Raw genomic sequence first — 12,878 nt, 5'->3', positions numbered from 1 at the left:
TTGTTTTAGAGGTTAACACACAGAGGCCTAATATAAATGTTTTATTTAAAGTAAAAAGTGTGCACAAATAAAGGGAATGATCATACAACAACGTTCAAGACCACATTCCATATGAAACAGGAAAACAGTAGTGACAATATTAACTAGCGGAGCACCCATAAGAATCCAACTTGCGTACAAAAAGGAGGTTACTCCATATAAATACATCATGCTTCTGATGCAGACACTTTCTCCAAAAGACAAAGCCTACTGCACTGGACTGTTTACACCCAATGTCCCTTCTGAATATTTTTGACAGTTGCTATACGCTTAACAATGAAAAATAACTGTTAATATCATGGCACATTGGAGAAAATTAAAGTTTAAAAATGGATTTACAGTCATTTAAGATGTTTATCACTTAGCAACATTCTTAATGGTTAGATACTTAAATAGAAAAAGTATCTTTTCTGTGACATTAACTATAAAAACCCCCTAACTTTTGCTTTAAGCACAAAAGACAGTGTTTTTTAGTCCATTACTCTTCTGTGATGAATAGCAGAAATGCCCTTCCTTACAGAAAGCCATTTTACTTAATACCCCATATGAAATTAAGCCACTGTAGAGACAAGGACTTTCTTGTTTGCTTTAAATAACTTCTAAGTTTAGTATCAATTAAGTCCTGATGTCTAAACTAGTCATGCGGGTGTCGGAGTCGGAGGCTAAACAATTAATCACAATTTTAAAACTGCATGTAAGCAGTTCACTTGACATGAACTAAACGTGCTGAAGTTATTAGCTGCTCTTCAAAAGGAGGCTTACTCCGATATTTTACATTTGAAAATATACAACTTGAGTTTAAGGGAACCTGATTTTTAACAGTGCGGAGGTTCAGTGCTTCCCTGAAATTGAGGCCCCTCCAACCACTTCCCAGTTCTGAAAACTCAGCCCAATATTTAAGTTTCCTATTCATGTTGCAAAGAAAAATATGAACTAAATACTATACCATGACACTACTGTGTATTTGTGCAATCTCTCTCCTCGAAGTTAACATGTAAGTGAAAAAACATACACCGGAAGATTTGTGCTATGAATTTACAGTGTTGCCATACAAGGATTTTCAAGCAGAGACACTGACCAAGCAGAAGTCTTATTAAAAGCTTCAGATAAGGTTTGCTAATTTGTGCTTACAGATACTTAGATCTGCTTTCAGTAACGCTTAGCTTGCCTTACAGCTCTTACTTATGTAACACAGATTCTTTTCTTCAATGTCTCTTAATCCCTTTTCCCCAAAATAATAATAAAAAAGTGGTACATTTGGCATTTCTGCAGCCTAAGACATTCAAAACTATTCCTTAAACATTAAAAATAAGAATTATCTGTGCTGTATATTCCACTGTTTAGTAACATGAAATGTAAGAATCACACCTCCCAAAAGTCCTAGTTTGAACCGTTCTTTCAATTTATTCCAATTGCTTTACTATTAACTTTGAGTCTACTACCAACATTTAAGGTTTGATTGTGATTACAAATCACCATCTGTAAATGAAGTTAAAGGAGTCATTGTGGACAGCACCTATTTTTTCCTAGATGTGCTTTTTCCACTGGCAAAGTCAAATGCATTTCCAACAGTATGGCAATGAGATTAAAAAAAAAAAAAAAAAAGGAAACAAATGCCCTTTTCTAGGCCATAGCTGTAATGTATGCAGTTCTGATACAGTTAAGACAGCAAGTGTAAAAGCCATAAATAATAGTATGAGGTTCTACATCTGTCAATATTAGCTGCCCATTACTGCTAAAATACACTCTATGGATTTTACCTTGTTAAAGTATTAACTGAATTCCATTTATTTAAACTGACACTTTGTATCACATACAACCCTCACTGAAAGGGACAGGCTCAGAAAGGCACTCTCTGTGTATCAGTGTACAATTCCTAGTGTATCATTTCGGAGCAAAGTCTATTGATTCTAATATTGAGTTAATCATCTCCTTTTGGATAGGATCAGTATACCCCATGAAAGGGTATAGCCACTCTTGACCTAGTCAGTTTAAAAACCTGCTCTCCTTGCTGTCATTTCAATCTGAAGGGCAGTAACACAGCTCTAAGTCTAAGGAGAACAGGGAAATCAGATGTTTAGAGAGATTTAGAACTACAGAAGTCGTAAGTTCTTACTTGTCTTGCTGGAAGAGTGGAAGTCCTTTAATAATATTTTATTACATCCCCTAATGCAATTTGTATTCTTAAAGCAGTAAGAAAACTTTCCTTTATCAGGATGCTGTATTGGCAGATTATACAGCCAGACCCCATTGTTCAGTCAGGAGCCCCAGAGACCAACCTTTATATTCAAGTTTGGCAAGACTGTTGGAAAGTTTAACATTTTAAATCTGGCAGCCGAAGGTTCAAGCATAACTGTCCTGGACAACAATTCATACAAAAAGAAAATTAGTGAGTAATTCACACTAGGTGGCAAGGGTAAGATGTTCAGTTACTCATTTTATGCAAGTGCATCCAAATGAAGAGATGTTTACCCATGCAGAAACAAACTGAGTAACAATTGGCACAGTCCAGAAATGGAGAATTCAAACACATTCCTCAGCTGACATCAAAAGAGGATTTATATATTCAAAGCCTTCAAATTCTGACTGGTCAATCTTCTTCACAATATCACTATTAAGATTAAAAAAACAGTCATTAGTTCACCAAAATTAAAAAGGTAACAATACTAACTGACAGTTTGCCTTTAAATTTAGACCTGCACACAGGATTGCAATTGAGGACATTTCCCTTCTCTCTTTTCTCCCTCTCTATCCTTACAGTTACCACTGTTGGGGCTTTTTAAGCCCCTGTAATAGTAACAAAACACAAAACCACTCAGGACCAGTGATTGGGTGCTCCCATGCACATATTCTCCCCACAAAGCAATCTGCAAGGTTTGCAGTTTTAAAACTTTCCCAAAACAGTCAGTTTTGTAGAACACTGAAAACATTGGGATGTGATAGATACTGCACTTGCATCAGCAACTCTTCTAAACTTTGTTTGTACATGATGCATTTACAAAGGGGTGAAGAAGGAAGTTTGATCTCAGACCTAATTAAGGTGCACATGTAACATTTAATACTCACTGTTTGTGTTTACGTACTATATGAACATTAGACAAAGCCCCCCGAAAATTCCTAAAATGCGAACAGCAGTGGCTCAAGTCAAACTAGAAAGGCCCTTCCCTCCTCATCCCAAATCAGGGCCCCTCAGGAGTGAGGAACCACAAATCCACTACCAAAATCAAATGCATTATCATGCATTTTATCAAGGGTTTTCAGCCAGGGTAATCTTGCTTGACTACTAACAATTTAAAATACCCAAACAAGCCAAACAAAGCATCTTGTTCAGAACACCCAAGATAAATTCAGTCTAAACCCAACATTCTAGAAATATCGTGGCTTAAAGTAATGCAAAAAATAAACCACTTGACAAAACAGGTCTTTTCCTTCACACGTTCATTTCTTGCAGATGATACCACTAAAACTTGTAAAATAGCACTTAGTCATTTTTCCCTGAACTAAGATACTTTACATCAACTTTCCCACTGTTAGTTGATTTTTTACATCATGCCCCAGAGCACAATACTTAATCCAGCCACACTAAGTCTACCATGAGGACACATAACAGAATTTTCTCCAAACTAACCCAAGAAAATGTTATTTACTGCTTTATGTATACTCTATATACCACAACTACAGCTATTAAATGAAGTTTTATAACTCCTTCACTGACGTATCAGAACTTCTTAAATTCTACATTACTTACTCATCATCTGGAGTGAGCTGCACAGGTTCATTGGTGAATTGGGAGTCAAAGTTATCCAGACCAAATTCTCCAGATATATTTGGTTTAAATGGAGGCACCACTTGCTTTTGCTCCATCTAAGAATAAATGCACTTAGTGACACCAAGAATGAGTTACAACCTACTGAATTATTTTTAAACAAGGCTGGAAGTTACTGTTAAGTTTATTTTGTGTACTTTCTACAATCATTTGACTAATCTAGTGTACTTACTGTGTGTAAAAGGGTTAAAAGATTCTGTATTGGCATTATGGTATATCCTAAGTTAAGAGCTTAAGGTTTTTGAAGTTTTTACATCATCTCTCATGCTCGCAACAAGTTGTCAAGCTATCACTGTATATAAAGAAAATAAGCCAAGCCAGTGGGCATTCACATACCAGATCCCAATCAACATTGCGAAAGAACGGATGTCCCTGGATATCTGCAAATCCTGTTTGAGGATGGCAGCCTAAACGTTCCTTTGGATCCTGCATAAGGAAGAAAATATTTCTAAATGGGTGCTGTGGCCTACACATGAATAAAACACAAATGTTACAAGTTCCGTGAGAAATGAAACACCAGAGTTACAAAGGACACTGAAGAACTAAGTTAGCACTATTTATTTTGGAAGCTGTTCCAATGTACTGTCTGAAATAGGCATGAATACAGGGAAGCCTTTAACGGAATTTTATATAAACAACCATGCCATCTTCATTTTTATTCAGACCTGTTTAAATATACCATAGGTTTCAGAGCAAACTGGGTTAGATTACAAGGGAATTTGATTCTTCCCCCTGCCCGCCCCTCCCTGAGCAGACTGACTACGCCAGGCAAGCACACTGGGGTAGTAACTGCAGGTTACAGATAAATGCAGTGAAAAGGTTATTTTAACAAGACAATTGCACCTCCATGTACGTGTATTCACACGTGCATACATTACCAGGGAGTTGCAACACAAGCAGTGTTCTTGAGCAGTACTGCTTTCTTAGAATAATTTAAACAAATCTGTTTTTTCCTGTACCTCTTTATCCACAGTCATTTAACACTCACTAAATAAACACCAGCAAGTGCTCAGACTAGTCCACTCCCACATATGCACCTTTTGACTCTCAGGCTAGTTAGCTACCAGCAAACGGTGAGCATATACTGCCTCTGCATTTCTCTCAATGAAGTCACCAGCAGTTGTCAGAGTGATTTGCTAAGCTTATTTTCATTCTTAAAGAGAAGAAATCTGGTAAGTTTGTCCAATTCCCCAGGTTAAAGAATCACTCTGAGCATTTCTAAGCCTTTCAACTTGAAATTTACTCATGTTCCCAGCCTGAGAATCTAGAGCTTCAGATTCTAAGACAAGTATCTAGAATAGGTCCCCCAGCCCCACTGAAATTCTGCTTTAGGCTCACATCTCTTCTACCTTGTTTCTGTATATGGCACATAAAGTACATCTGCTACACATCGGTTTGTCAACAAACGAAACGAAAAAACAAAAAACCAGCTGCTCTTGAGAAGTCTTAAATAGTCCCCTTTAGCTCTTACCTTATTAAGGAAACTCTTTAGAACACCTGCTGCTTTAACAGAAAGGGAACGGGGAATTCGGATCTGTTTTTCCAAAATTACTGCAAGAAAACAAGGTTCATATCAGCCTTTGCATCTTTAAAGTTAGATTAAAGGTAAGTAGAAACAAAGCACTAAAGTGTGGGAATACTCATGGTACTTACCTTGGAAAAGATAATCTTCTGTGTTCTGATCAGGATTGTCGGAACTCCCAACAATATCAAATGGTGACCGACCTGCCATCATTTCAAACATAAGTACACCAAGTGCCCACCAGTCTACACTGAAGCCTAGAATTCAAAGGAGAAAACACCACTGAAGATATTTTAGAGCAAAAATACCAACAATTTGGGGGCTAAAGACAGACATGCTTTGAGAAGAAAGAATTCATTCAAAAACTTAAGTATTGCCAGTCTTTCCGATTATCTGAACAAAGGAGAGGTAACTTATGTGTGCAATAGCAGGGAATGCTGTACAAAGAAAAGGAAATGAAAAAAGTTTAAAGGTTGGTGTTAGGACCTTAACATAGGTTTAGATAACATTTAAGCCTAGTCATTACTAACCAACAGGAGGGGGTTGGTTATCCAGGGCAGGCAATGAGGACAAGGATGAAGTATGTGATTCTTAATAGTAGCAAGACAGTCATGTATGGAGCTAAGCACATGTATTCTACTATTCACTTCTAAAGAAAAAAAAAAATCCAGTAGCTAGGCTGGGACTGATATAGTCTGGTTGGCCTAGAAAGTTTGTGAAAAGGAAGGAAGATGTGAAGCCACTCTGAAAGATACATTCAATTGAAATAAGATGGTAGGTTTAAAAAATAGATATACTTTTTTTTAAATAGCAACTAATGGTAGAATTTGTTAAAATCTTAAGGGCCGAAAACAGATCAAAGATCTGCTTGGCACAGTATTGGAAGCTTAGGAAGAAAGGGTAAGTAAAACAGCAAGCCTTCTATACTCTTACGTCTCTTGCCTCAGGAATCTTGTGGACTTCCTGAACAAGCAATTGCATAGACAATTTCATTGTTAACACTGAGATTTGTGAAAGGGATGTCTACTATCTAGGCCCTCTACAATGCATTTATATCTAATACTATCACTGCTGCCAAATATAAAGCTCCAAACCTGAACACAATTCAAGACTGCAAGTATATCATTAGTAGTAGCTAAAAATAGTTATAAACAATAATAAATTTGGAAGACTCCAAGCTATTCTTCAAGACTGATAAAAAGAATTTAAAACTTGGAAGGCAGGTATCTCATTTGCTTGGTGTGATGTTTCCTGCCCCTCCTTTCATGGGTTTATTTACTTTTTCAGACAGGATGCTGAATTAGACTGATGACTTGTCTAATGGAGATTTATCCTTTCTACTGATAACAACTCAAGTAAGAAGAGACAAGGTGAAAGTTATATGGCAGCAGTGAAAAATTCAATTTACCATAATCCTCTCCCCGGAGAATTTCAGGTGCAATATAGTTTGGAGTCCCACAAAACGTGCTGGTTGTGTCACCAGGCCTCAGACCCTCCTTTAAGAAAAGATGGGAAGAAAATACTTTACAGTTAGCCAAAGATCCCACACTCCCACTCTGCTACAAACTTCATTTTGAGTTCATTTAAGTGTCCTGAATAAACTGCTTTCGTTTTAGTAAAACTATACTTAAATCTGTATGTAAATGAATAGAAAACACTACTTGTTTCAGACGAAACAGGAGTACGTTGCATCTAGAGTCTCAAGAGGATGGCACATACTTACTGACAACATCATCTTAAGGTTTTAGATAGTAAGCTCCACCACATCTCCAACGATAGGCAAGCGGGAATAACTGAGGCATGGTGGAACAGCTTACGTGACTGGCATGTTGTGATGGACAGATACAAGGTTTTCAGAGAAGAGCATGGGATGAAGAATGGAGGGAGGTTACCCAAAGAAGTTGGGTAGTCTTCATCCTTGGAAGTTTTCAAGGCGAAACTGCATAAAGCCCTTAGTAACCTGGCCTCATCTGCTTTGAGCAGGAGGGTGGATTAGATTTCCTGAGGCCCTTTCCAACCTGTGTTATTTTATGCTCTTCAGTTGCTTAGCCAAAATCATAGCATTTAAAATAGTTCTAATAGATCAGCATAATGGCAATTCCACAGCAAAGTCAAACCTGTGCTCCAGTGTCTTTGTAGTGACAAAAGTTTTCTAGAGAAAATGGTAAGTGTCATAGAATCCAAACAGGAGCAAGTGTGACTGATGTATTTCATCCTCTTGTTCTTTTTGAAATCAAGCTAATTTGACTATTTCAGCCTACCTTTCACAGTCAAGTTCATACAGCAGCTTTATAAAAACATAAACAGTATATATATGTTGTCTGCACACTGTGGCATTTTCCTTTTCTCCATTTGTAGAAGTGAAATAAGTATACAGCCTATCTGCACTGCGTATAAAAGCATGCCTTGAAATTTCACATTTTTAAGTCTCTGCATCTCTTATTTTATGACAATTTTTTAATTGTTGCTTTTATTGGTTAGCAAGGAACTAGAGCTTACCTTGCACATGCCATAATCTGTGAGTTTAATATGCCCTTCAGAATCTAGTAGCACATTATCCAGTTTTAAATCTCTGTAGATTATCCCTCGTTCATGTAAATAGTTCAATGCTAGACTGATTTCAGCAGAATAAAACCTAGTGTAGAAACAGATATTGATTACTCAAGTAATCAAAACCCAGACCACAATAACATAGTCTTGGTAATATGATACTTTTCTAAGTATAATCCCATGTATTATATTATTTTTCATCAGGGAAGTGGTTAAGTTGTTTATAATCATACAAATGTTTCTATCCACAGTCACTTCAAAAATTATTTTTAATTAATATTAATGTCTACTGAAATCATCCCTTTCATCTCACCATCTGAGATGAAGCATATGCACCAAGAACTCAGCATTTGCCTGGACAGCTGGTAGTGGTTCTTGCAAGAGAAACACATTGATATCATTAGACATTTAAAAAAAATACCACAAAAGTGTTTTTCTAACAAAAAGATTCAGAATCAGACTGAAGTCATCTAGGGTAATGCTAATGCAAACAAGACCTAAGTGCTTCCTATTACAGTTCTTCCTTGAAACAAAAATATGGTAGCTTGCAGCATTAAAACGAAGATGCAGTTTCCCATTTCTTAAATCCTTAACATCTGGAGAGAACTTGCCAGCTCATCAGCATAACCTCTGCTCTACTGCACTGTCTCAGAAAACCAACTATTGTGATGCAAGAAATCTGAAGTTAGACGTACCTGGCATGCTCCTCTGGCAGCTTTCTCTGTCTCTGCATATGAAACATTAGATCGCCTCCATTTACATACTCTATAACAAAGAATAACCTGAAACACACAGGAGATTGTTACAAATGACTGTATACAAGGCTGAAAGAGGTCTGAGGTGTTACAGGTTGTCTGTTATTGAACGATGTCACTTCAAGTCCTCCCATCTCTATGGCTGGTTTCACCATTTTCCCTCCCTTTGAATAAATTCCCAAAGTTAAAAATCAAGTATACAGAGTTTCTCTAGATAATTCCTTTATTGCTAAAGGAAAGTAATCCTTCCCACATTCCTAATCCATTACAGCTACTGCTTGTCATTATTACATATGTGACTTACAGAAAATAGATTCACATCAGTTTCTATGCACAAACCACAAAAAAAAAAAAAAAAAAAAGAATTCTCATTTTCCTTCCTGATCCCTTTAATCTTCTTTGTTTGTGGTTAATACTATTAGTATATTACAAATACTCTTTCTTCTCACTTCCTTCCACTAGCTTCTCACCTTTTCAAACAGCAAGGATGTTGTTTAAATACTCAATAACTATATTTCAGATATACTGAAACTTATTACTGTATAGAATAGTAATTTATCCATCTACTGCAATCTCTTCTCCTATATGTAAACACACAGGAAAATAATAATTTTCATCTCTATTACCCTGTTTTCCTTTTCAAAATTCAGGTACTATTTTCTGAGTCTTGCTCAGAGACTAGTCTTGATAGAGTCCATGCAAGTTTGAGATAAATTTCCTCATTTTTTGTACTTCTAATTTCTCTCTCCCTAAACCCTTTTTTCCTCCCACTCTAGGTTCTGTCTTCTACCTCGTATTCTTAAACCTTTTTTACTGCTAGCTGGACCTCTCTTACTGTCCATAATCCTTTCCATCATACCTACCGGTACTTTACATTCTTTTGCATCTTCCCAATCTGAAAAGCTTAGCTGATGAACACAGCCTTTTGCTCATAAAATGCTACTATGATTTACAGTACGTGGACTTGTGCTACCTACCTAACACTTAATGCTTTAAATAGGCCTTTGAGGTGCCTAACAGTATGAAATATTTTTTGAATGAGACTATCATCTTATTATGTTATGACCTTTACCTGCTTTCTGTCTGGAAGCAAGAGTGTAGTCCGACAAGAAAGGGATGATTTGAAGCCTGTTCAAAGACGTGTTTCTCTGTCTGAACCCAATCAATATCCTATTTAAGAAAAGCGACATTCAGAAAAGGACTGTTGCACTTCCTAGGTCAAGTATTAGTGACAATTAGCAGAAAGATATTCAAGTGTTTTGCCATCCTCATTTTACTTGCAAGAAATTAAATATTATATAGTTCTCCAATGTGAGTTAAAACAATTTAACATACTCTTTTTTTTTTTTCTCCTGTCTTGAGTGTCCCATACTTTTAGCCTCAGTGTGTAACTACACTTGGGAATGTAAAAACACTCATCTATAAAAGATAAACTAGTGCAGACAAATGTAAAGTAGCATTGAGAAATGCCAAAATCAGTGGCAGACTGAGGAATAAATGCAAAAGCTCTTGGATAGCAAACCACAGTCACTCAAGTCTTTTCAGGGTAGCCTAAAGAAACACAAAGGAAATCTTCAGAAACAAGAGGTGTTTAGCATTTTAATACTGCAATTTCTCACAAGTTTCTGCTAATCACTGTACAAGCTACAAAAACTGTTAAGATGGAGGTCCAATGTGAAGAGCAATTAAAATAACATTGTGAGTTCTCCTTTGTGACAAAACCCCAATCTTTTAACATATGAAAACCAGACTCAACCCATTTCTTTTTCAGCTCAGCAAGCCAACATAATAGGAGAGATATGGAATACTGCTCCAAAATAACAAAGCAAGACAGGTTTATTAACTTTAATTCTGCAGGAGCGCTGCTGCAGACAGTGCTCATCACAGAAGGACACTGTCAACAGAGGCAATGAGACTCATGACAGAAACTACTGGCACAGGAGGGCAGCTGTGAGCTACCAGTCTGTCAATGAAGACCTCAAAACTGGCTATCTTGTGAATGTTCTGTAGTATAGTATGTATAAGAAACCGCATGCATAATTTTCAATTAGTGTTACAGACCCAGAAGCCTGGCTCCCACCTTGTGGTAGGTACTGAAGCTTTTTGGAAGAGTTGCCTGATTTGTTGATAAAAAGCTTGCCTACCTCATCATCATTGACGAGCTCCTTCTTCACCACTTTCATTGCATAAATGCGTTCAGTTTTCTTCAGTCGAACAAGCAGTACTTTAGCGTAACTGCCTCTTCCTATAACTCGGAGCAAATCAAAATCCTGAAGACCCAGACTGGAGGAAGCTTTGCCACTTTCTCTAATGCTCATTGCCTTTTGATAAAGATAATTTGAAATTAGTAAGCAGGCTTGCCAATTTTAACAACTGAAAAAGTTAGCATTTCAAACGGAACACCAAAATTAATATAAACAACTGATTCAATTAACACTTGTTTTTCTTAAAACTGCACTGTCCTGGAAAGGAATGTGAGGGGAAGGGAAGGAGGCAGAGGAGACTTGGCAGATAAGGAACAAATGAAACCGGAGGAGTTTGGAATGCTTTCTAAGTCAAAGCACATCTGTACTTTCTAAATCAAAGCACATCTCAACTCAAGGTTCAAAATAACACAGTTTGCAAGCCGTACATGCATACACCTGTGTGAGCTTTATGTACTAGTTTTCAGTTTGTGACAAGTTAAATTACAAAAAGCCTTTGTGTCTCTCCATTTCAAGATTTAAGATCTGTGAATACAGTTAGCGCAGTTACGATACTTTACCTCTTTTTCTTCACCAACATGGTCCAAGCTCTCATGACTTGAGGGATTGTACGGAATCACTAGAGGTGCAAGAAAAATTATTAGACCAATGCAATACAACAGTATTTTCTTTTGTCTTAAAATTTCCACACACAAGAGCTCAAAGAGATACACAATTTAAATGCATCTGTTGTAAGTATTCAAAGCTGTTGGGTTTGGTGGTTGTTTTTTTTAAACCATCAGAATCATTCTTTTGCAATACCGCATTAATAATCAGTTATGGCCAATGTAAAACCCTGTAATTATATTTGGAGATCTCTTCAGATTAATCTTGACTCCACACACAGAGAATCTTGTGCAGAACAGTGGTATGTTTGGTATTTAACTTGGTCATTGTCTATATTCAAATTCAAATGTTAGGACCATCACTCTGACTGCTACAAGAATGAACTTCTTTGGCTACCCATCCAGTAGAAACCCTGCTAATTCTGTTAAGGTTTGTTTGTTTGTTTGATCAGGGCATTTAAAGTAAACAGCTTACTGATGGAAAAATGTAACTGACAGCCTAAATTCTTCCTTTTTAGCCAAGTTTCTTAAACTGGTAAGATATGGAATTTTTATATTTATATCCCCCTTAGCATTAAGAAGCTGCGTTATTTTTCTTGTTCTATGGAAAAAAAGTAAAGAAGGGTTTTTAAAATAATTTTAAAGTTACTCCATTTCATTTTAAAACCCAACATTCATGTTTCAGCAACTTACAGTAATTTAAAGAAAAAAAATTATTGATCTGACCTGATTCTACATTATCTGGATGCACTGATGATGGATCCATAGGCATTATTGGTTCCTGCAAATAGGCATAGGATTTTTTAATAAACTGTCCAAGTGTGAGAGACATTATTTTAGAGACAATAAAGGAAATAAATGATCTCTCAGGAATATAATCTAGCTACTTTTTAACTTGATCAGTCAACATAGTTACTGCTCTAATCCATACACAATAAAAGAAACCACTGCAGTCCTTATTTTACCTATTTTCCAGAAGTTATGACACACTTCCAGAAGCTGTTGAAGTGACAACTTAGTACAAGAAAAGAAGTACAGCAGATGAGAAACGAGACAGAATAGCTCATGTACTTCAGCAGTACATATATTAGGCAAATGAATTCACAAAATGTAGACTTGTAGCTGTCTGCTTTTAATATTAAACCAGGAGCAGTAATCATCTAAATTTTTCTGGGCACTTAAGAACTAAAGTTGATTGAATTTCTTGTGAGAAAAGTCAAAACTTCTGCACTTCATGTTCCTTTTCTGTAAAATGGGAAATAGTCTAATAATCTAACAGATACTTAGAGAATTTATTTTACCTGTACTTCACTTTGAAGACGTAAAATAGCGTGTGTGTATATATGCACTATGTAACAACATAGTGAAGGATGAGAT

At 36.5% G+C, this 12,878-nt stretch overlaps 1 protein-coding gene across 4 annotated transcripts in view; it reads right to left on the bottom strand.

Annotated features, from left to right (window-relative positions):
* Positions 1–26: 26 nt before the first annotated feature.
* PRKCI (protein kinase C iota) overlaps positions 27–12,878 on the bottom strand; it is a 30,751-nt gene continuing 17,899 nt past the window's right edge. For all 4 annotated transcript variants that reach the window (XM_075031380.1, XM_075031381.1, XM_075031383.1 and 1 more), the window contains 12 exons: positions 12,228–12,282; positions 11,457–11,515; positions 10,837–11,013; positions 9,765–9,862; positions 8,633–8,719; positions 7,887–8,022; positions 6,796–6,883; positions 5,519–5,644; positions 5,337–5,416; positions 4,202–4,291; positions 3,788–3,903; positions 27–2,650 (listed from right to left, as the gene is read on the bottom strand). In XM_075031380.1, coding sequence (XP_074887481.1) covers positions 2,563–2,650; positions 3,788–3,903; positions 4,202–4,291; positions 5,337–5,416; positions 5,519–5,644; positions 6,796–6,883; positions 7,887–8,022; positions 8,633–8,719; positions 9,765–9,862; positions 10,837–11,013; positions 11,457–11,515; positions 12,228–12,282 — 1,200 coding nt within the window. In that variant the 3' untranslated portion in view covers positions 27–2,562. The remainder of the gene's footprint in view (positions 2,651–3,787; positions 3,904–4,201; positions 4,292–5,336; positions 5,417–5,518; positions 5,645–6,795; positions 6,884–7,886; positions 8,023–8,632; positions 8,720–9,764; positions 9,863–10,836; positions 11,014–11,456; positions 11,516–12,227; positions 12,283–12,878) is intronic.

This window comes from Buteo buteo, chromosome 7 (genome assembly GCF_964188355.1).
Source record: "Buteo buteo chromosome 7, bButBut1.hap1.1, whole genome shotgun sequence".
Classification (NCBI taxonomy): domain Eukaryota; kingdom Metazoa; phylum Chordata; class Aves; order Accipitriformes; family Accipitridae; genus Buteo; species Buteo buteo.
The sequence above is the reverse complement of the archived record's forward strand: the minus strand, read 5'-3'. Positions and strand labels throughout refer to the sequence as shown.